The sequence below is a fragment of the Solanum lycopersicum genome, chromosome 8, assembly GCF_036512215.1.
Source record: "Solanum lycopersicum chromosome 8, SLM_r2.1".
In the NCBI taxonomy this organism is placed as follows: Eukaryota; Viridiplantae; Streptophyta; class Magnoliopsida; order Solanales; family Solanaceae; genus Solanum; species Solanum lycopersicum.
In genome coordinates, this window is record NC_090807.1 from 63,239,196 (window position 1) to 63,260,038 (window position 20,843).

Consider the following 20,843-nt stretch of genomic DNA (forward strand, 5'->3'; position numbering starts at 1 on the left):
TTTTGCTTTGCCCGTGATCAACAAACATACTCAGTGAAATTTCACACGTATTTTCTGATTTCTGATGTACCATGACATGTCCAAATGGAATTGCGACAATGATAAATTTTAAAATGATGCTAAACAAAGTTATCAAAATCTTAAGCTTCCATTCTCAGATTTGCTGAAAGTACAAAAATGATACAAACAATGCCAAAACAGATACATGTTTATCTCGAAATTGTAAAAAGATTTCTCCAAATTCATCAAATGCGTAACTGTATATAAGAAACTGTATCCTAGAAGTCTACCACTCAACATGATTTCGACCAAAGAATACGAATACACGTATCAACTTTGGACCTTACGGACTTGTATGTGGTGAGTAGAATGCCTACGCCAGATAGGTTGTGCTCCACTTTGGACAAGCGTGACATATTGCCCATCCTTCACCGAGCTTTTGTTCTACAGGATAACGAAACAGAAGAATTAGCTGTGTTTGGATGGGGCATCCGCAATCTCAAACACGAGGGAAAAAACACATTAAAAAGACAGGAGAACGTCACTAACCACTAAAAGCTTGATAGCTCGGGAAAAGGTCTCCTCTGCATCTTCTGAAAACTCCATATATATTGGGACGACACCATGAAACAGAGCAAGACGCTGCTTCACCCTTTCACTGGCACAAAACATAAATTCATGTCCCATGTCAATAAATACAGTACGTAAACACATCTTGATAGATAGATAAATAGAGAGAGATGGAGAAGCCACTTGCTAGAGGTGGCAACGTTAGCCTGTGAAAACATGACCCTAGTCATTGATCCGTCCATTTTTTAGCTCAGCCCGTTTTAGTCAATCAATAAAAATGGATTGATATGTAGATCAAACTATGAGCCAATATATTAATTTACTTACTTGTTCGTGAAAGCAAATATTGTTGACGAAGGTCGCTTATGACTTAGAATTATTGCCATGGACCCAGTTCTTGTGAAGACAATGATGGGAGTGCTAAGGGTATCAGCCATTGTGGAAGAGTGGAAGGCAAACATTTCACCCATATGGCCCTGCAAAATATATCAAACAGATAAGCATTTTGCGTTATGATAAAAGTTGAACGTGATTTCCTGGTTGTACAATACGGGAAATAAAAATAGATAAAGATCCGATAATACAGTAACTCTTTTTGAGAGAAGGCTAATTGCAAAATGAAGTTAACAAACTATAATACATATAATCCGCACACCACATATACCTTATGGGCGACAGATTGGCTTGGAGAAGTAGTGCTGTTCTGTAGGCTTGACTCAGTCCTTAATGCCACAACATGCATCACGTGAACTGCCTTCAACGGGTACCTATGCATTTGTTGAAATAGATGGTTCATTATTTTGCAAATCAACTATTCCAGTTTACTAAATAACACACAATATAACAAACAAAAAAACACAAAATAAAAAGAGGATTCTAATTGGAATAGTTTGTGTCTAGAACAACACTTACTTCCCATGAGCGGTTTCCCCTGAAAGCATTATAGCATCAGCACCTTCACGTACTGCAATAGAGATGTCCGAGACTTCTGCCCTAGTTGGGGTTGGATGATCTATCATGCTTTCAAGCATGTTGGTGGCTACTATTACAGGTTTTTGCATGCTCCGACACCTTCTAATAATGTCTTCCTGTGTATACATGTGATAACAGTTTCAGTTTCTAAGTTCCTAAAGTAGACACAAAAGAAGGAATTTATCCAAGAGAAAAGATCATTGACGGTAGCCAGAAGGAATGCAGTTCAGTGGTCATTCCCGTTTCAGTAATTCTAGCACTTACTTTTTAAGTGTTAATCAAGAGAATCAAATTGATTATGTTAATAGATAGAAACTTAGGCCTCCTAAACTAGTGAACGTTTCCCTGTTGGTTTATTTCAATTTACATCAGGAATAAGAACAATCATTTCCTTGCGACAAAAATTCACAATAAGTAACTAATCTTTGACAAGAGTATGATAATACCACACAACATTCAGTTCAGAAAAGAGGTGTAAATGTAGTTTGAAAGTAAACCATGCTGAATGAAAGGAGAGAAAAAGAGTATTGAAGAACGATAATTCTCCTATACTTGCAATGGGGTTTTATTGCTGCCGATGCACCAGGGGTTAAAAGGCTGAATGAACAGGACAGGTTTGAATCAATGGGAACCACAGCTGTGTATATTGGAAAGACAGGCAGATAAACTGACATGGAGAAATAGTTCAAAAGTAAACAGGAAACTCCAAGCTCAGTAGATCTACTAACATGCAGATTTTTCATATGCATCAGTGCTACGTTTCTCCTTCCGAACTACTAGGAGCATTTGATTCCAAATCTATGCAATTGAGTGATATTATAAAACATTCTTGTTCAGACTTCAGTTGCCACGGAAATATTTATAACTATAAACCTACTGATATTTTGAACATTCTGTTAACTTGCGATGGCGATTATAACAACAAAATCTTTTGTGAAAAATCAACAGTAATACCACATAAATATATTCAACGATTGCTCGCCTTCCTTCTATGATTTCGTCATATTTTGTTCGCCATACTGACCAAAGAGCATGGATTTAACCAAGATGATGTGATTTGTGATGGAACATGAGTCTTCTTTAGCAAGAGATGGTATTATAAAGATCTAACCATCTCAGCACTTGATAACACCTATTAAAAGGCTCATGAAATGTAGCTGTATGCATCAGCATTGAGATTACCTGCAGCAGCGGGACTTCCTCAATTGGAAGCTCAGCTCCAAGATCACCACGGGCCACCATCGCCTATCAACAGTTGCATAACATAACTTAGAAAAGCAAATTACAGATCAAATCCATTTTATTTTGCACCAACATTTTCACTGCATCATCCTTCACTCGATAAATAGACAGAAGACAATAATAATACTGATATCATTTTCGTTACGGAGCCATACCCAACACACTCAGTCACACACTGACATAGGAAAAACAGTATGAGTAGTGAAGTTAATTAAATAGACAACATTTTTAACACACTGAACTAACCCCATCAGATGCAGTTAAGATCGAGTGGAGATTTGGGATGGAGTCTGCACTTTCAATCTTTACAATAACATGAATATCTGCATTACAACCTGCAAAGTAGCTCTTCCAAGTTCAGAAAAAAAGAAGGAATACAACTATGAAAGCCTTTGACAAGGTTACATGTAGGAGATCCTTATCTCAAGAAAAACATAATAGGTATTAGAAACTTTACTTTTAAGGTAATCTTTCAATTCGTGGACCACCTTTGCATCCTTCACAAAGGAAACAGCATAGAAGTCAACTTGATTGTCCACGCCAAACTTAATATCATCCCAGTCTTTCTCTGTATAATTTATAAAAAAAGACCAAGCTAAGTGTTGTATTAGTAAAAAATTAGTAAGTAAAATGTTGTAGGGAGGTGGGGTTCCAGAAATTGAACAAACCTGTTATTGAAGGTAGGGTGGCACTTTTTCCTCTTACATTTAGATGCCGTCTTGATTTCAGTTCTCCCCCATCAATAACTTCACATTTCACTACATCGCTGGTTTTTGACTTCACAACTAATGACATCATCCCACCTGGATGAAGAAGAGTAGGTAATTGAGATTCCGTGACAAAAAGGTTTTTTTACCAAGAGACAAAAATACAAATCTGGATTCAAAGAGCACTCTACTCGTTGATTTTTTCGCTTGAGATGCCACCTCATTCCAAAACAGTAACAAAATGATTTTTATTCTTTGCAAGAACAATTCACAATTGGATAACACAATCCCAGTTTTGTGTGCTCCAATTAGTTAATAAACCAAGAAAACTTAATTACATAATACAATTCCAGAATTTCACAGGAACTGTTAGACAAGACAAGTGCCTCTCACATTCAACCCAAAGGCGCTTTTTAAGTCCTCTCATACCGAAGCAAGTACCAGATTTGTCTTTTAAAGACATGGTTTGTGCTATACCAATGTTTCAGCTAAAGAAATAGTGTTTATCAAGAAAAAATGAATTAGTATAAATTCAATTACCGTCAACGAGTAGTGTGTCACCGGAATCCACATCATTTATAAAATCGTCATAATTAACACTAACGGTGTCTTCTGTGCTGACTCCTCTTTTAATGGTAAAGTTGAATTCTTGACCCTCCTTAAGGAGTATGGGTTTTGGCACATCTCCACTTCTCACCTCAGGTCCCTGCAAGATATATAATATGCAACATAAGAATTTAACTGGAAGGGGCTTGTTAGTGTAGTGTATAGTTGTCCTAGAACTTATATTTCATCTTAAAACACTAAATAAACAAATTAAATTAACTATCGCACTTGAAATGGAAGACTACTGTGACAGGTTTCACAGTTCTCATAATAGAACAAAGGTCAAGCATGACATAGAACACATGGTTATGCACATTGTAATTGACAAATGGATAAATATCCAGAATGCATTAACTTGTCTATAAAACAACACATGACATTAGCAATTCTTTACAACTGAAGATGACAATCTAGCAACAGAAGATGGATCTCAATTTTCATTTCTTTTGTCGATTGCTCAGTTCCAACACGACCTTCATATCAGTTGGAAAAAAAATTGACTCGCCCATTTGCGAACTTGTGAATCCAAAACAAAATGAACGGTATAACAGCTTTTAAGTCCCAGATACCCAAACTTACAAGTCTATTTCTTGGTGATGCTAGTGATAAGTGGTAGCTACAAGAACGGGAATCGGACTCCGTTTACTTTGGTAGAACACAAAGAGAATACTAAGGAAATCAGTCACCCTGTCCATCAACCCTCAACATGCCAAACTGATCACTTAAAAGCAGTTTTTACCATCTAGGCGCCCTAAAGTTCAGTTTTTATAAGAGAAAGGAGCACAGTCTTTGTTTGATAATATGCAAGGGTCTTTTTGTCTATTCACCTAGATTACTTTACTACCACCACCACCCCAACCCTTCTCATGTTGTTTCCAAGGATTAGCAAAATCGAAATAGTGAAATTCTTAGGTCATCTCAATGGGTTCAAAAGCCAACAAAGCTACAAGTATTTGCTTATGATATTGACACTCCCAGCAGTGGTAAAAACAGGAAAAATACCAAAAAACTTGCTAGACTCAAATAACCAACTCCAATCGGAAAAATATTAAGGCATATGCTATATTGTTGTTTTTTCTTTATAGCATTGATGTACGGGCCAACTTATGTGCACCTCACTTTTTGCGCCTGGTACCTGTTACTTCCCACCAACACAGGTATCAAGTGACTCTGTCTATCAAAACTTAGTCAGACAAGGAAAATCACCTACTTTTTTTATGTCTGCTTAGTTTAAACCCTGCTTTTCAAGGCTTACACCCACTTAATTGACCACTAGGTCACACATCGGGTGCATAACTATGTGATCATATTTTAGACAAACACTAATATTTGCAACTATAGAGCTAATAATAAGCATTACCTTAGTGTCCAACATTATTGCTATAACCTTGTTCTCAAATTGAGCATTGTATTCTTTAACAAGGTCAATTGTTTTCTGATGTGATGCATGGTCTCCGTGTGACATATTCATACGTGCCACGTTCATCCCAGCTTCTGCCAATTTCCAAATCATCTCCTTTGAGCTTGTAGAGGGACCAATAGTGCAAACTATCTTGGTTTTTCTTGGAGAGTTCAGATACACACTTTCTTTTCCCAGACTGTAAGGACTGGACTGAACCACAGAAGGGAGAAAATTACCATAAGTTGCTATTCAGAAAAAGGACTCGTTAGAATGTTCAAAATATGTGCTGTTTACAGAAAACAAATGGTTAAAAGGGAAAATTTTGATAATGAAAAACAATACATCAATACAAGTTTCCGTTTGCTCAAAATAGAAAACATCTACTAAACTTGAAAACTTTGAATAGGCATGTGTAAAGTGTCAAACGCATTCAACTCTTTACTCGAAAGAGGCGGTTTCAATTTGCTTGCTCTCGTTTTCATATGTTCCTCGCCCTTCTCTGGGATATCCAAAAATCACAAACATAGAACCACTGATAATGAATGAAAATCATGTGCAATAAATAGGCTGACAGAGCTTACTAAAACAAGCATCAATTACCAGAAAATCCAGATGTACTCACATCCTTCCATTTACTTAAAAGTCAATTTGAGTAATATACAGGGGATGCATTTTCTCAAGAATAAATGTCATGCTCGCCAATTAAAATTCATATACTTCCGCAGCTAATGCAGTTTGTTCATACGGCAAGCCTTGAATCAACAGTAGGAGGCTTGCAAGATAAATGTTGTATAAGAGGCAGATCCAAGATTTTCACTAAGTTCAAAATCTGAAAAAGTAAATACACAGCTGGCCTAAAAGAGTTCATCGTCTACTATATATATATAAAAAAATAAGTTTAACCATATACGAATAATATAATTTTTCGTCGATCAATCCCTGATCCTGTCCTGCACTAGCCTGAAAGCGCTTCATGCATAAATAAGCACTTTCTCTATGCAAAACTCAAACTTTAAGAAATGAAAACGTAAAAACCACAGGTCAGGTCATTATTTAATATTTAATAAAGAGGTGAAATAACAGATAGATCAATAAACAGGAATATACTCTATTCCATTCCATTCCATTCCAATTTACGTAATAAAGTTGAAATGCCGAGATTCAAACTTTGAAAAGATTGAACATCAATTACAAAACTGGATTGACTTACAGATGACGTAAGAGGTAGATTGAAATTACTGTTATCATCATCATCATAACTAGCATGAACATTGTTATTAGCACCACGAATATGGTCAGGTGATTTAACAGCCACGATTTGACACAAACCGTTCACTCGTTTCCGGTGGAAACTTAAATCGGAGAAGAACAAATCACCGATGTTCTTCGCCGATGAAAGCCGATCCAACGACGCAGCTGATTTAACCGCCACGTCGGATTTCAATGCGGCGTGTAATCCTCCTGTATGCAAATTCAATGCGGCCATTAAAGTAGTGATAGAAGAGATGAAGAGTTGATAGCTAAGAAGAAGGGAAAAAAAAAACAATAAGAAGATCGAGCAAAGTGTTTTGTGTTTGTTCGTGTTTTGTGTGGTGAAATGAGGGAAAAGAAACGTGAATACCAAAGAGAAGCGGCTCAGAGTAAATAGAGAGAGTTGTGACTAAGATTCATTTTCTACTTTCTCTGCCCTACTTAAACTGTATAACTCGTCCCCACCCCTTTTCCATACACCGCACGTTTATTTCACACTCCTCGGAAAATGGTTCAATTCAATTTTATTTATATATTTTTCTTCGTTTTCTTTTATGTGTAAAAACGTATTTCATATTAATCTAATCGTGAAACTTTATAAATAAACATGAAAAAATCATGTAATTTCAAAATAATAATATACTAATAAATTTAAACAGAGACGAGATCGATACAAATATTGTTAGTCGTACTAGTGTCTACTAGATCGATATAAACGAGATGTGTATTTGAATTATAATATTCTTTTTAAAAAGTAGCATTATACATTATGATATTTATTAAGATCTGTGGTTCGATAATAACTAAGACAATGACACGTAGGATAAAGACAATGAATGTGGGGGGAGCATTGTTGCACAAACGGCATACTTGAAGTTGTGGTGTAATAAGGACAAGCACATTTCAATAGGTTTGGCATAGATTCCCAGGTATTTAAGTTAGAATTTATAATTTAAATTTTTTTAATTGTAATTTATGTTATGAAAATTATTAAAATTTATCAAATTTTTATATAAAATTATCAAATAAGTAAAGTATAGTACATAAAATAATATATTGAAATAGTATAAGGCGCTTTCATAAATTACATATCTCTTTCACTCCATGTTTGTGAGTACATACTTTAATTTATAAAAATTCATTAGTAAATAATAGTAAGCAACTAGTTACGTTTTAGTATAATCTTTTCAAATAGTATGATAATTTCTTTTCAGATTTTTTTTTTTGAAAAAAGTTAGTACTCCCTCCTCCGTTTGAAATTATTTGTCATGTTTTGCTTATCGAAAGTCGATTTAATTAATTTTAAAGGTAAATTACATCACACTAATTTGATATTTTAAACAAAAAAATTCGATATTCTAAAACTACATAAAAAGTACTATAAATTACAATTTTTTACATATTAATATGATGAAAATATACATCTTTAAATGCTAGTCAAATTTTTTATAATTTAACTAAAAATAAAAATTATGACAAATAATTTCGGACGAAGAGAGCATAATATAGAAGAGTCAATAAGATTGTGTTGATCAGAGTGAAGAGCTTTAAGAGAAGTTTCGCTTAAAATATGCCCCTAGCCTGAGTATTATCGTAAGTGATGGGTCTTTCTTATTGGCCTTTTGTCTCTCCTATATAAAATAACTTAATTGCTTGCGCATAAGGCCTGAGATATACTCGAGTCATTGCTACATTATTAATGGATACATGTGCACTTTTTTTCTTTCGCCCAAATCGATCCATTTTTGGAATGCTGATCCAATTCCAAGTTAGAATAGGTCCGGCCCATTAATACTTTCATTTTTCTATTTAAATGTAACTGCGCTAGTGAAGATTCTTACCATACACAGATGTACACCAATTTATTACACAATGAAATGATAACTTTTTCCCCTTTTATCTTCTCCCTTTTTAGGGTTTTCTCAAATTCATATCGCCGTATGGATCTGCAATTTTATAGATCTAACAGATGCTTGTTGAGCAGAAGAGCTGAGAAAAATGCAGTGTATGTGCTTCAATTCCAAACTGAAGGCAAAGATTATGTTAATTTCAGCTCAACTGTTGGAATTGGAGCTAAAGATGAAGAGGTAATGGAATCTTCGAGAGATGGAGTTTTAGTACTATCGAGATATGTGGTATGGAGGGAGTAGGAAAGAAAACCGAGGAAGGTTGTTCGATGATGTTGTTGTGTTAACAGTTACGTACGAAAATAAGTTTGGATTCTTTTTGGACAAAAAACTGATAATTCGATTTATCATCATTTTTTTCCTCGCATAGCAAAACATATTTCAGAGTAATGCAATGGTTTGGTCGATTGCACGAGCACTGAATTCATCGCAAATTTGATAAGCGGGAAGATATGATTTTTGGAAGGTGGAGAAGCCAGGTACCTATTTTTGCTTTGTTCCTTGTTTGAGGAAAATAATAATACTTGACAAGGTGGGTAATCTGGTAGAAATTGAAAGATGGTTTTTTGTTATTCTTATCGGGAAGTTTCACCTAACATGATCTCACATATATGCCAAGCTTGTTTTTGTGCTAAATCATATTGAAAACTTGGAAGAGTTTTCAAAAATAATTTGTTACGAACAATACAATCACATGTCAATTGTTTGAAAGATAATTGGTGAAATATTCTAGAGCACTCAACATCAAAGATTATGTTAAAGCGAAGATAGGAAAATTGACCAATATAATATGTTAAGAATTTTGGAATGATACGGTAGAGTTTTGGAACGAAGCAACAACAATTTCAGGATTTCAGGAGGGTCTTATCAAGACTAGTTTCATTGAAGGAACTATATATTATAAAAGTAGAATTGGAATTCTAATCATAATTGACTACTCCAATATCAATCGGATGTTTTGGAGATGTGATTCATAGTAACTTAGGCCTTTGTTCAATTTAACATGATACGCTTTCAAAGTAAACCTAGGTGTATTTATCCTGTGTCTTTGCCAATGAATGTATATGAAAGGATAATGGATCTCTAGGTCATTGAGACCACCTCATTTGGGTGATTGGATCTGTCTCCTGTTGAGAAACAATGAACGTGTACTTCCAAGAGGGAATGACTCAAAAAATATGCCACTTGAGTTGTATTGGATGGATTTCAGGACTCGAAAGATCTCCACCTAGATGGTTGTGATTCTCTAACACATTTGTTGAAGATCCACCGTCAACAAAATATTATGTTACCCAAGCTCAATGATTACATGTAAATCGTTGTGATAGTCTACAATATCTTTACTTGCCTATCTGAGGAGTTCGTTGAAACTTGAAGACTTGAGAGTAGCTTGACTTGATAACAAGGAAGAGCATTTTGAATTAGCTCTTTACTTCATGATATCTTTGATATAGGATGAGATAACGTTCTGTTTTCTCTATTTGTCCGAGCCTGGAACAGATAGATCTCGTTGTGGCTGATAGCATAACAACTTTATGCTCTCACCAACTTCCGATAGGCTACATCAACAAACTTGAAATATTGGAAGTACTCAGAGTGTGGTAAACTGAGGAACTACAAAAATGAAGCTTTCCATTGATGGAAGAAGTGATCACGGAAGAGAACAACTAGGAGAAGAAATTACTAACGGGTCCTTATATAACCAATCTCTTCTTCCAGGAACAAAAAGTTAGTGATGATGACGAATTTGAAGCTGGTGATGATGGTGAAAACTAGAAACGTAACTGATGTCTATTCCTCCCATGGTAGCTAGTCTCAAGATGTTCTTCGAGAACACGAAACATATGATCGTTTTTCAAGGTATGTATACTAATAATATACATAATTTGTTCTGCCTTTGTAATAATATATATCGAGATTAATGCAAGTATCCTTTCATTTTCTCATGTAAATTTGAATTCCTTTGGTAATAATGTGTTCAACATTTGTATGCATTTTATGTAAAGATTTTTTTTTAAAAAAATAAATTAATAACTATTGAATATAGAGATGGACATGTGTTCTCATTCTGTTTTAGTTCATGGGAATTTATTTAACCAGTAAGAAAAATAATAACTTCTGAAATTTGTAATTTTAAATATGTCAAATTTGTGTAACCATAAGAGTTACAAAACTTGGAGAAATAAAATCTTGGATTACTTACAATTTGAATTTAAATATAAGAAAATGATTTTTTTTTTTTTTTGGGTCTAAAAAAAATCAAGATCCTTGAAAAAATTAGGACAAAAACGATTTTTCTTCGTGAAGGCCTAAAAAACTATTTCTCTCGAAAATTTCTGATAAATATTAGATAAAGTAAAATCTCTCGAAAAGATTGCAAGAGTAAAAAGGAAAAATAATAACGATCAGGTTTTCTAAAAGATTTTTTTTTAAAAAAAATTAGTGTTCAGTCAAACACCAATATATAAATTATAAATTAAGACACACTTTATATTTTGGTTTGATAAATTAGACTCTCCAAAACGAACTAGATTAGAAATAATCAAAAGCATATTTCACACAACTTGCACCTTTTAGATACTTATAAAATAATATTCTCTCCGTTTTAAAAAGAATGGTCTAGTTTGACTTAAAACAGAGTTTTAAAAAAAAGATTTTATAATCTTATGATTCTAAATTAAAGTTATATCAGATGTATCAAAATATCTTTTAATCTTGTGGTCTTAACAAGTCACGTGGAAAGTTTAAGTGTTGTAAAAAAAAGTGATCATATTTTTTTTAAACAGACTAAAAAAGAAATAAAGTACTGATTGAAGTGTTTGCCCTTTTTATATATATAGAGTTAATAACTCAGATGGTCACTCGACTATGCACTCTTCTCTCAGAAAGTCATTCAATTTTCAATTTTCACTCAAAAGTCACTTAACTATGCACTTCTTTCTCAGAAAGTCACTCAACTTTGAATTTTAACTCAAAAGTCACTCAACTATCCACTTTTTCCTTAAAAAGTCACTCAATTTTTTAAAAAAGTGACTTTCCAAAAATTGAAACAATGGTAAGCCCTTCTCTATTTATAGCTGAAATTTTGCTTTTAAAATGATCTGAAATCTTGTAAGTCAGGTCCAAAGAGAGTAAAATGTAGAATTTGAAATAATAATAATAAAATAGTGTTTATACTAAATTTGATAAGTTGATATAATGCTACTCGAATAGGTTAACTTATCGTCATGCTTGAATTTGAAGAAGACACAAAAAGGCAAATCCAATCTTTTTATACAAACAACATTAAATTTTAAATAATGATAATAAAAATAGTTAAAAAGGGAATAAAAAAGGTAAATATAAAAAAAACGATATAAATTCATATAATTATAAGAACATAAATAAAAAAACAAAATAGGTCGTTCACCAAAAATATGTACATGCAAATGCAACTTGTAAGTCAAAAGTTACCCAGACAAGAATTAGATTCTATTATTATTTATATATAGAGAGAGATAAATCCTTCACTCTATTTTATTATTAAAAAAAATCAAGAATCCAATATAAAGATAAATCATTTACTCTATTTTATTATTTATTATTTAAAAAGAAGTCAAAGAATCCAATTCTTGAAAACAACATAATCAACTATTTACGAACATTATTCACACATTTAGCTTTATAAAAAACCCTACTTTATATTATAACACAAAACGTTTAACAATCATGATACTAAAATGAGGTGTTTTAGGATCATAAGTCTCAAAAAATTGCAAACAGCTAAAATTGAAATTTGAAAAGGAGAATGTTCGTATGATAACGAAAAATTAAGCAAGAGAAAATCGATAGAAATTTTCTTATCGTGGTTTAATGATTTCAATAATGCAGTGAATGATCATACTTATATTGACAACGATGAATATTATGATCTTGATGACAAGATTGATGCACTTGTTAAATATGCTACTAATTGGGGTTATACAATTGCATAAATGTAAATTTTTCTATTTAGTTTTTTACTGATTTTTTGGTTTACTGTTAATATATGTATAAAAATTTATTGATTTAATTAGTTCATATTTGTCTTATGTAAAATTAGTATGGTCTTTCTGAACGGATACTTTCAAAACTTTGTATAATTTAATAATTTTTTGATAATTCTTTCATTCTTTATCGATTATATAATATGAAAAAGTAAGATTTCCATTTCATGATAATGATGCTATAACATTCAAATAAACAACTCTACTATATCAAAGACATCGAATGAAAAAATCAAAATAAACTAGAATAGTTGAAAAATCAGAATTGTAATTAAAAAATATTTGAAACTACATGGTTTATAGTTTGTCCTACGAGAATTTAACTCCCTCGTTGTATTTTGAGGTGTTAAATTGCTTCTTTTTTTTTTCAAGATAAAACGAATATACATATCCCATTATTATTAAAATAAATTTTATATTACACAATTCAAATTTAATTGAGCTTTAATATTATTATTTATAATCAAATAAAAAAGGAAAAATAGGTAGGAGTTTTAGCCTCTGGGAGCAGTGTGAGAATAGAAAAATAATTTTCAATAGACCATGAATTCAAATAAAACATATTTCTAAAATAATATGAAAGAAAATAAAGTGAGTATTTTTTTTAAAAAAAATAACAACACGATAATCAAAACAAAAATCAAGAGCGAAAAAGAAACATAATACTTCCTCGACTTTAGTTATATCATATAATTTTTGACTCGAAAAAAAATTTAAAAGAGTAAATAAATTTTTTTAATCTTATACTCTTAAATAAAAATTACTTAAGATGTATCAAATCATTTTCTAATTTTATGATTTAAAACATTTCTGATGAAAATTTGGAATTAAAATAATTAATAAAATGAATAAAAAATATCCTTTTTTCAAATAAATTAAACAAAAAAACCTAGCAACTTAATTGAAATATTCTTTTTATAAGAGAGTTTTCACCATTTTGATTCTTTAGTGACTTAACTCGGAATTCAAATATGCTTATTATCCTCGCAACTTCCACTTGTCAAATAAATCAAAACTAAAGAGTGACTTTTTTTTTTTTAAAAAAAAGATAAATACTATTACAGTTCCTAAAATGGAAAAATAATTAAAAAATACAAAAAAATTTTTTTCCTATTTTCCAGCTCATATTGAAATTGCTAGTTTATTTATTTTTACCTAATAAACAAAATCCCAAAAGAGAACACACAAAACCAAAAAAAAAAGAAAAGAAAAAACTAAACACAAAATAAAGCAGCGCCATACAAAAAGGTGAAAACCTTCTAAATCCCCTCTTCAATGGCTTCTTTCTTGGTTTTGCCTTCTCCTTCTTCAGCTTCAACTTCTTATTCTACTCCTCTATTTTCCTCTTCTCGTTCTTTTCTCACTCATAAAAGCTTCGTTCCCAAACGAACCTGTCTTCGGACCTCTGTTGTAAGTCCTTTTACATGAATTAATTTTGGTCTTTTTTTTTGTTTTTTTGTTTTTTTTGAATGTAAAACAATCTTGTACCTATTTGATGAAAAGGGTCTCTGAAAAACTGATTCTTTATATTGATTGTGTAGTATATTTCTCAAATGGAATTGAATTTTACAGAGCATTTCTATGCTTTTAGGTTTTTGTGTAGTATATTTCTCAAATGGAATTGAATTTACAGAGCATTTCTATGCTTTTAGGTTTTAGTTTTATGGTTAAAGGTTCAGTATTGGTTGCTGAAAAGTGTATGCTATGCTGCTTATGGGTATTTGTTTGTTTTAGGCTTAATACATGGATAACCAATAAATTTAAGTCCTTTTTAGATGAATTGATTTGGTTTTCACTTTTTTTTTTTGATTTAAAACAATGCCTGCTACCTATATGATGAAAAGGGTTTCTGAAAAATTGATTATTTATATTGATTTTGCAGTGTATTGTTCATTTGGAATTGAATGTACATAGCATTTCTATGCTTTCATGTTTCAGTTTTATCTTTTGAAACTTTGTTAAAGGTACAATTTTGGTTGCTGAAAAGTTTATGCCATGCTGCTTATGGGTATTTGTTTGTTTTAGCCATACTTAATACATGTAGAACCAATAAATTTCATTTAGATTTTCAAACTATGCTTGTTACAATTGAGCACTTGAAAACACATGTTCATAATATGCTTTTGTTTTTGTTAAGATGCCTTTACTATTTGTTTTTGCTTTTAAAATTTTATTCTTTACTTTTCTATGTAGAAGCTTTTATTGAAAGCAAGTCATTAGCATCTAAGTGCTGAAAAACATATTTAGTGCTTAAGCTGATTTAACAACAAAACAATCAAGTGATTGGATAAAACTTGAAAGTGATGAAAGTGATATAAAAACCATTGATGTGTATTTTTAAAAGTGTCTACTAGGAGAAGGATGAATGTAGAAATGGTGCCAAAGGAGTTAGGATTTGTTATGGAAGAGTGTTTTGGGTATTTCAAAAGTTTTTAGGGATAAAATTGTGGAAGTCTTGATGAACCGAAGTGCTTAAAAGCTAAAGACTTAAGTTGAGCTGCACATCGTATGTCTTTTTCACTGAGTTGGGTTATAAGCAATTTTGGTGTTTCCCAAACATATAGATGAGTCAGAATGTGCTCACTGAGTTGCTGAATTAGAATATGTGGAAGTAGAGTCAGAAGAGATGGTAGAAAATCATTCCACATTGCATCTGGTGGACTGTGTGGAGAGAGAGAAATAGCCGATGTTTTGAAGATAGGTCCAATTCCATCCATAGAGTTAATGAAATTGTATTGCATCTTTCTTTTTTTGGTGTAAAGAAACAAATATAGAGGAATTAGAGCTTGTAGATCTGTTAGGCTCTCATTGAGTCTTCCTTATTCTCTTCTTTTATTCCTCTTTTGAAGGTCTCTTGCATATCCTTAAACCTTAATGCTGGGGAATACAACATTAGCAGTTCAGAAAAAACCCTCTCAGATATCTGTCTTAAGGCGATTATAGTTATTCTTGTACTGTTAAGTGAAGGATAATGTGGAAAAGATAAAAGTGATTAGAAAAATTGACTCATTTTATGAATTTTTCAAATTTAGAACAAATTAGGAAATTTAGTTTGACTTGATAAAAGAAAAGGGAACCTGAATTTGCTCTTCCTTTCTGTTCACTGATATGAGTTGGAAGTTTGTTCAAGCTCCAACTTTGTTTGGTGAAAATTTTATGGGGCTTGCTTTTTTATTATATTACCTCTACATTTTTTTTTCTTTACCTTATATCATTTGTTTGGGTATCAGAATTGTGAAATAAGTGAACCAGTGAATGGGAAGCCCCGTGTCCCAATCATCAATGATGGAACACTTCCAAAGTTCTTGCAAGCAAGTCGCCTGCAGAATTCAGTTAGTAGAAACAATAATAGGCTGAAGATATTCACCGGAACTGCAAATCCTTCGCTTTCTCAGGTACACCAGACAATTGCTAATGGAGTTATGTGTATATCCTGTGTTTTATTCAATGCTTCGTGATTTTGAAATTCAGTTTAGTATATCTTCCCATCATATTTGATTAAATGACAATCAAGAGCTTCTCATTTACTTCATAGTGTGCACAGTGACATATTGAAATTCCCTTCCAGAATGTCACAATTTTGTGCTTCCTCAATTTCAAAATAATAGTTGAGTGGTTTAAATTTGTTATCAACTAATTACTGAAATTGGACTAGCCTTACTAACAGGAAAAGAAAACAAGTCCTTGGGAGAACTTCCTTCCCTTGTACATTGTTCTCGACTATTCTAGCCTACTCAAGGATATAGTTTCGGAACTTGGGATGGAGAATGGTTCGCTTTCAGGCTGAATGTTTAAGCTTTAAATTTCAGTCTCATCAGTTATTCAGAATTTCTTCCTTTTAAATATTGCATAAGAAGTGGGTATAGAATTTGATACACTTGTATTCTTTCCTGTGCTTTTGGTCTTACTTTCTAGAATCTAATTGGTTGAATACCTAATGAAGCATAGGAACAGAAAAGATGGAAGATTCTTTGTTTTCTCTCTTATTAGGAAAGAGACGCAATTACAAATATATCTGAAATTTCCGTGTACAAGAGTTCTTCATATTTTTGTTTTAGTACTTATTTACTTTTCTCCTCAATCTTCAAAATGTAAGAATCATTATTAGTTCTAGCCATGAAATCCATCTGACTTCTTTTAAGTTTATGCTATATCACTCTATACAACTGATGCAGCATCTTTTGTCACTTAGGAAATTGCTTGGTACATGGGCTTTGAGCTGGGAAAGGTCAAGATCAAGCGCTTTGCTGATGGTGAGATTTATGTTCAGTTGCAAGAGAGTGTTCGAGGCTGTGATGTCTACTTGGTTCAATCCACATGTCCTCCAGCCAATGAAAACCTTATGGAGCTTCTGGTAATGATAGATGCATGCCGAAGGGCTTCTGCCAAAACAATTACTGCAGTTATTCCATACTTTGGATATGCCAGAGCTGATAGAAAGGCAAGTTAGATTCCTTTGCAAATTATATGCTTGCAAGCTTCAAGTTTTTGTTTCTTTGCCTCCTTTTGTTTGTTTCTACTCTACCTCGTGGTGGGATAGGGTACGACATTGACCTCTGTATACCTGTATGATAATACCCAAAAAGTGATTTCAAAAGGAGGGTAGAGCCTAACCTGACATTTTTCTGTGCGCTTATGATGGTTATGAGAAGAAGTACTGTCACTATTTTCTTGCATCCTCTTCTGGTTGTTTAATATCTCAGTGTTCTTTACTCTTGATTAGTGCAATGATTATGTCTGGCAGTATCTCTTTGTGTCCTTTTTTACTACTTTCTTTTCATAGGCATTGGGGTTCTTTCAGTTGGCTCTAAGGATTTACAAATGTAAAGACATTTTTTACTTCATTTTATTACGTTCTAATAATTATAAATTTTTCTTTTTACAGACGCAAGGTCGTGAATCCATTGGCGCCAAATTGGTTGCGAACCTTATAACTGAAGCAGGTGCAGATCGTGTTTTGGCTTGTGATCTGCACTCTGGGCAATCCATGGGTTACTTTGACATCCCAGTGGACCATGTCTACTGTCAGGTAATCTCTTCTGTACTGTTGACAACGCTCAAGTGTTGCCCTTTTGAATTGGCAAATAAGCAGTCTCCATTCTTTGTGTGCACAGCCTGTTGTCCTTGATTACCTTGCTAGCAAGAAAATTTCGTCCGATGATTTGGTAGTGGTCTCTCCTGATGTTGGCGGAGTTGCTAGAGCACGTGCCTTCGCGAAAAAGTTATCTGATGCACCTTTAGCCATTGTGGACAAAAGGCGGCATGGACATAATGTAGCCGAGGTAAATACAAAGCTAAACCTTGGTACTGCAGTTTAGTGCATTAATATGCATTTTCATTTTCTTCTTTTTCTTTTCTCCTCATGGAAACAGTGTCTAAGTTCTGGTCTCGCAATAGATGAGGTTGTCTTTATAATTGTTTACCATTATTTAACGAGTGTACCGTATGCTTCAATCCCCCCCCCCCTCTCTCTCTCCTCTCCATGTCTTAGGCTAATGGTGGAAGGTGAAAAGGTCCTTTGAGATCTTCCTGTCTGAAAGTGCTGTATAGGTTCAGGACATTTTATTATGGCTTGCAAAGGACTAGCAGTCTAAAGAAGTTATTTTCTATAAAGTAGGCGGTATTTATGTGTTCAATTCTCATAGTTTATAAGCATTCATTCCAAGTCAAGTAACTTGTTGCAAGCTCTTTTGTTGCTTACATCTCTTGATTGAGCATCCCAAATAACAGAGGGGAAGACCCCTGATATGCTTGAATGCAAATGAAACGATGTTATTAGCTATTATTATACTACATAAAGCATTAAACGACATTTCTTTCAATGCATCCTATTTTTCCCCCGAGTCATTATTTTGTTGTGTTGCAGGTTATGAACCTGATAGGTGATGTTAAAGGAAAAGTTGCAGTTATGGTGGATGACATGATTGACACTGCAGGTTAGTTGGACGCGTTAATCAAATAATAATGTCAATCCAAAACCTGGAAAAAAATGGTTTATTACTCTTCATTCTTTTTAGCATGAGCACTAAATGAAGCAGTGAACTAAAAAAACTGTGGTGATCTGTTGAGTATCCTCTATCTCAAGTTGTTTGCCTGAAGACTTTTGTTTGTTTATGTTTATCTTTTTTCCATTTCTGCATCTTCTTCAGATTAATTTTGTCTCAACTAGAACTTCCACTAGGATCACATGTGCAATGTGGAGTTCCTTTCGTTTTTGTTTGGCTTATTCTCTTGTTATGAGGCCTGGTTTAAATTTATGTGTTAACTTTATGCTTATGGGTCTTAGGGACTATTGCCAAAGGCGCAGCGCTATTGCATCAGGAGGGTGCACGTGAAGTTTATGCATGTTGTACTCATGCTGTTTTTAGGTAACATTTCTCATTTATTTGACACATTATGCTGCATTAAGAAAATGGATCCACTTCAACTCAATCTATCTTGTGTGAAATTTTTTCTATTAAGTGTGTTGCTTAAATTGCCTTTATATTAACTTACTATTTAATATTCTTGTTTTGACAGCCCTCCTGCGATTGAGAGGTTGTCAAGTGGCCTTTTTCAAGAGGTCATCGTCACAAACACAATTCCTGCGATAGAAAAGAACTGTTTTCCACAGCTGACCGTTCTTTCAGTTGCCAATCTTCTCGGTGAAACAATTTGGCGAGTGCATGATGATTGCTCTGTTAGTAGCATTTTCCAGTAGGTAGTTGAGATACTAGCAAACCCACAGGTTACCAGAGCACTTGTTTAGCTCCTGTTCTTTTTTTTGTTCTTCGAATCATCTTACCTCATTTCGCTCTTCCAGCAGTTGACAACTCCATTGGCACATGCATCTTTCCTTTACCTTAGAGGTGACTGACATACAGAGTGAACATATTCTTCTCTCTTTTTTCGTTCATCTACCTGAAGTCTTTACATTTAGATAGTTGGAAGGATAGGACGATAGCACGCCATGTGCTTATTTTTCAGTTAGGATTGGTTCATGCTCTGAAATGTGAATCCTGAAAAGGCTGCTGTGACATTTCCTCTCGTCTTTGCCAAAAGTCGATATGAAATTCCTGTTCAGTTCCTGCCTGAATTTTGCCTCTCGCCACAGTTATGGAGCTTTGTTTTATCGTGGCATTTGTTTGTTTTAGTAGAAACTGGTCCACTGAGAACTATTGGAAGGACAGACAAGTTGATTGTAATGTCATGTGCCTGAATATTTGTTCAGAACTTCTCGTTATTTTGACAATGCATGGACGAGCAAGATAACAGCCGTCCTCTATAACAATATTTTTGCAATAGTGGATAAGTTTCTTTCGAACCAATTTTTCATGTTATGTTATATCATAGGTTCTCGATAGAAACATTTTGCTGCAACTATAAAAGAAAATAAATCTAGGCAAACAATGTTACTGAAAAGAGGTTTGGCTGTATATTTTTGTCAGTTCAATAAAAAGGACTTTAGAGATTGGCATAATACATAAACAAACATCTCTACAGTTTATATCACCATTGTGTCAACTGAATATCTAATGTAAAAAATGATCATCTAGACATCTCTACAGTTTATGTGGCGCATCAATGTCGTGTGTCCATTGGACATAGTTGGGACGAGTTGAATGTCTATAGGTGTACCCTGGAACTTGGAAAATGAATTAGGATGGACATAGTTGGGACGAGTTGAATGTCTATATGTGTACCCTGGAACTTGGAAAACGAATTAGGAGATGACTTCTTGAACGTTCGTAAATGGGAAGAGTTGTGCTCACTTGCTACACGAGGTCAAAGTTTGAGTGTATGTTTATGTATTATGCTCCATGATTTGATGAAGATCAAAGAAATGCAGTTGGTATTTTTATTCAATTGACCTCAAGTTACAAGCATAACACTTGCTCTAAATGTAAAAAACTTTGAAATTTCTAACTAGATATAATATAATTTTACTAAAATATACAGTTATTCCCTTCTATTCTAATGGGGTAATGTAAACAAACAAAGAAATACTATTAAAAAAAGTATTAGCAAAATCAATGTAGGAACTAAATTCACACTAAGGGATACAGGCCTATGAAAAAAATTACATTATAGGATGTCCCAGATCAAAATCAAATACATAGGAAATCTCACTTTGTACAATACATTAGACACATTTTTCTTGTAGCAGCTCTAGTATATGATC

At 33.3% G+C, this 20,843-nt stretch overlaps 2 protein-coding genes across 2 annotated transcripts; one reads left to right on the forward strand and one right to left on the reverse strand.

Moving 5' to 3' along the window:
- Window positions 1-129: 129 nt before the first annotated feature.
- On the reverse strand, window positions 130-7,214 carry LOC101263236 (pyruvate kinase isozyme G, chloroplastic). The gene is made up of 12 exons (XM_004245828.4): window positions 6,710-7,214; window positions 5,458-5,709; window positions 4,032-4,197; window positions 3,453-3,587; window positions 3,242-3,352; window positions 3,031-3,119; window positions 2,725-2,787; window positions 1,483-1,658; window positions 1,235-1,337; window positions 898-1,046; window positions 550-658; window positions 130-444 (listed from the first exon to the last, which is right to left on the reverse strand). Exons 1-12 carry the CDS (start codon window positions 6,983-6,985, stop codon window positions 331-333), a joined length of 1,743 nt encoding a protein of 580 aa, XP_004245876.1. The 5' UTR covers window positions 6,986-7,214; the 3' UTR covers window positions 130-330.
- A 6,633-nt stretch (window positions 7,215-13,847) lies between these two features.
- LOC101262942 (ribose-phosphate pyrophosphokinase 1) lies at window positions 13,848-19,952 on the forward strand. The gene is made up of 8 exons (XM_004245827.4): window positions 13,848-14,092; window positions 15,913-16,077; window positions 16,875-17,123; window positions 17,568-17,711; window positions 17,797-17,964; window positions 18,549-18,618; window positions 18,969-19,050; window positions 19,202-19,952. The coding sequence occupies exons 1-8, from the start codon at window positions 13,958-13,960 to the stop codon at window positions 19,380-19,382; spliced, it is 1,194 nt and encodes a 397-aa protein (XP_004245875.1). The 5' UTR covers window positions 13,848-13,957; the 3' UTR covers window positions 19,383-19,952.
- The last annotated feature ends 891 nt before the right edge of the window (window positions 19,953-20,843 follow it).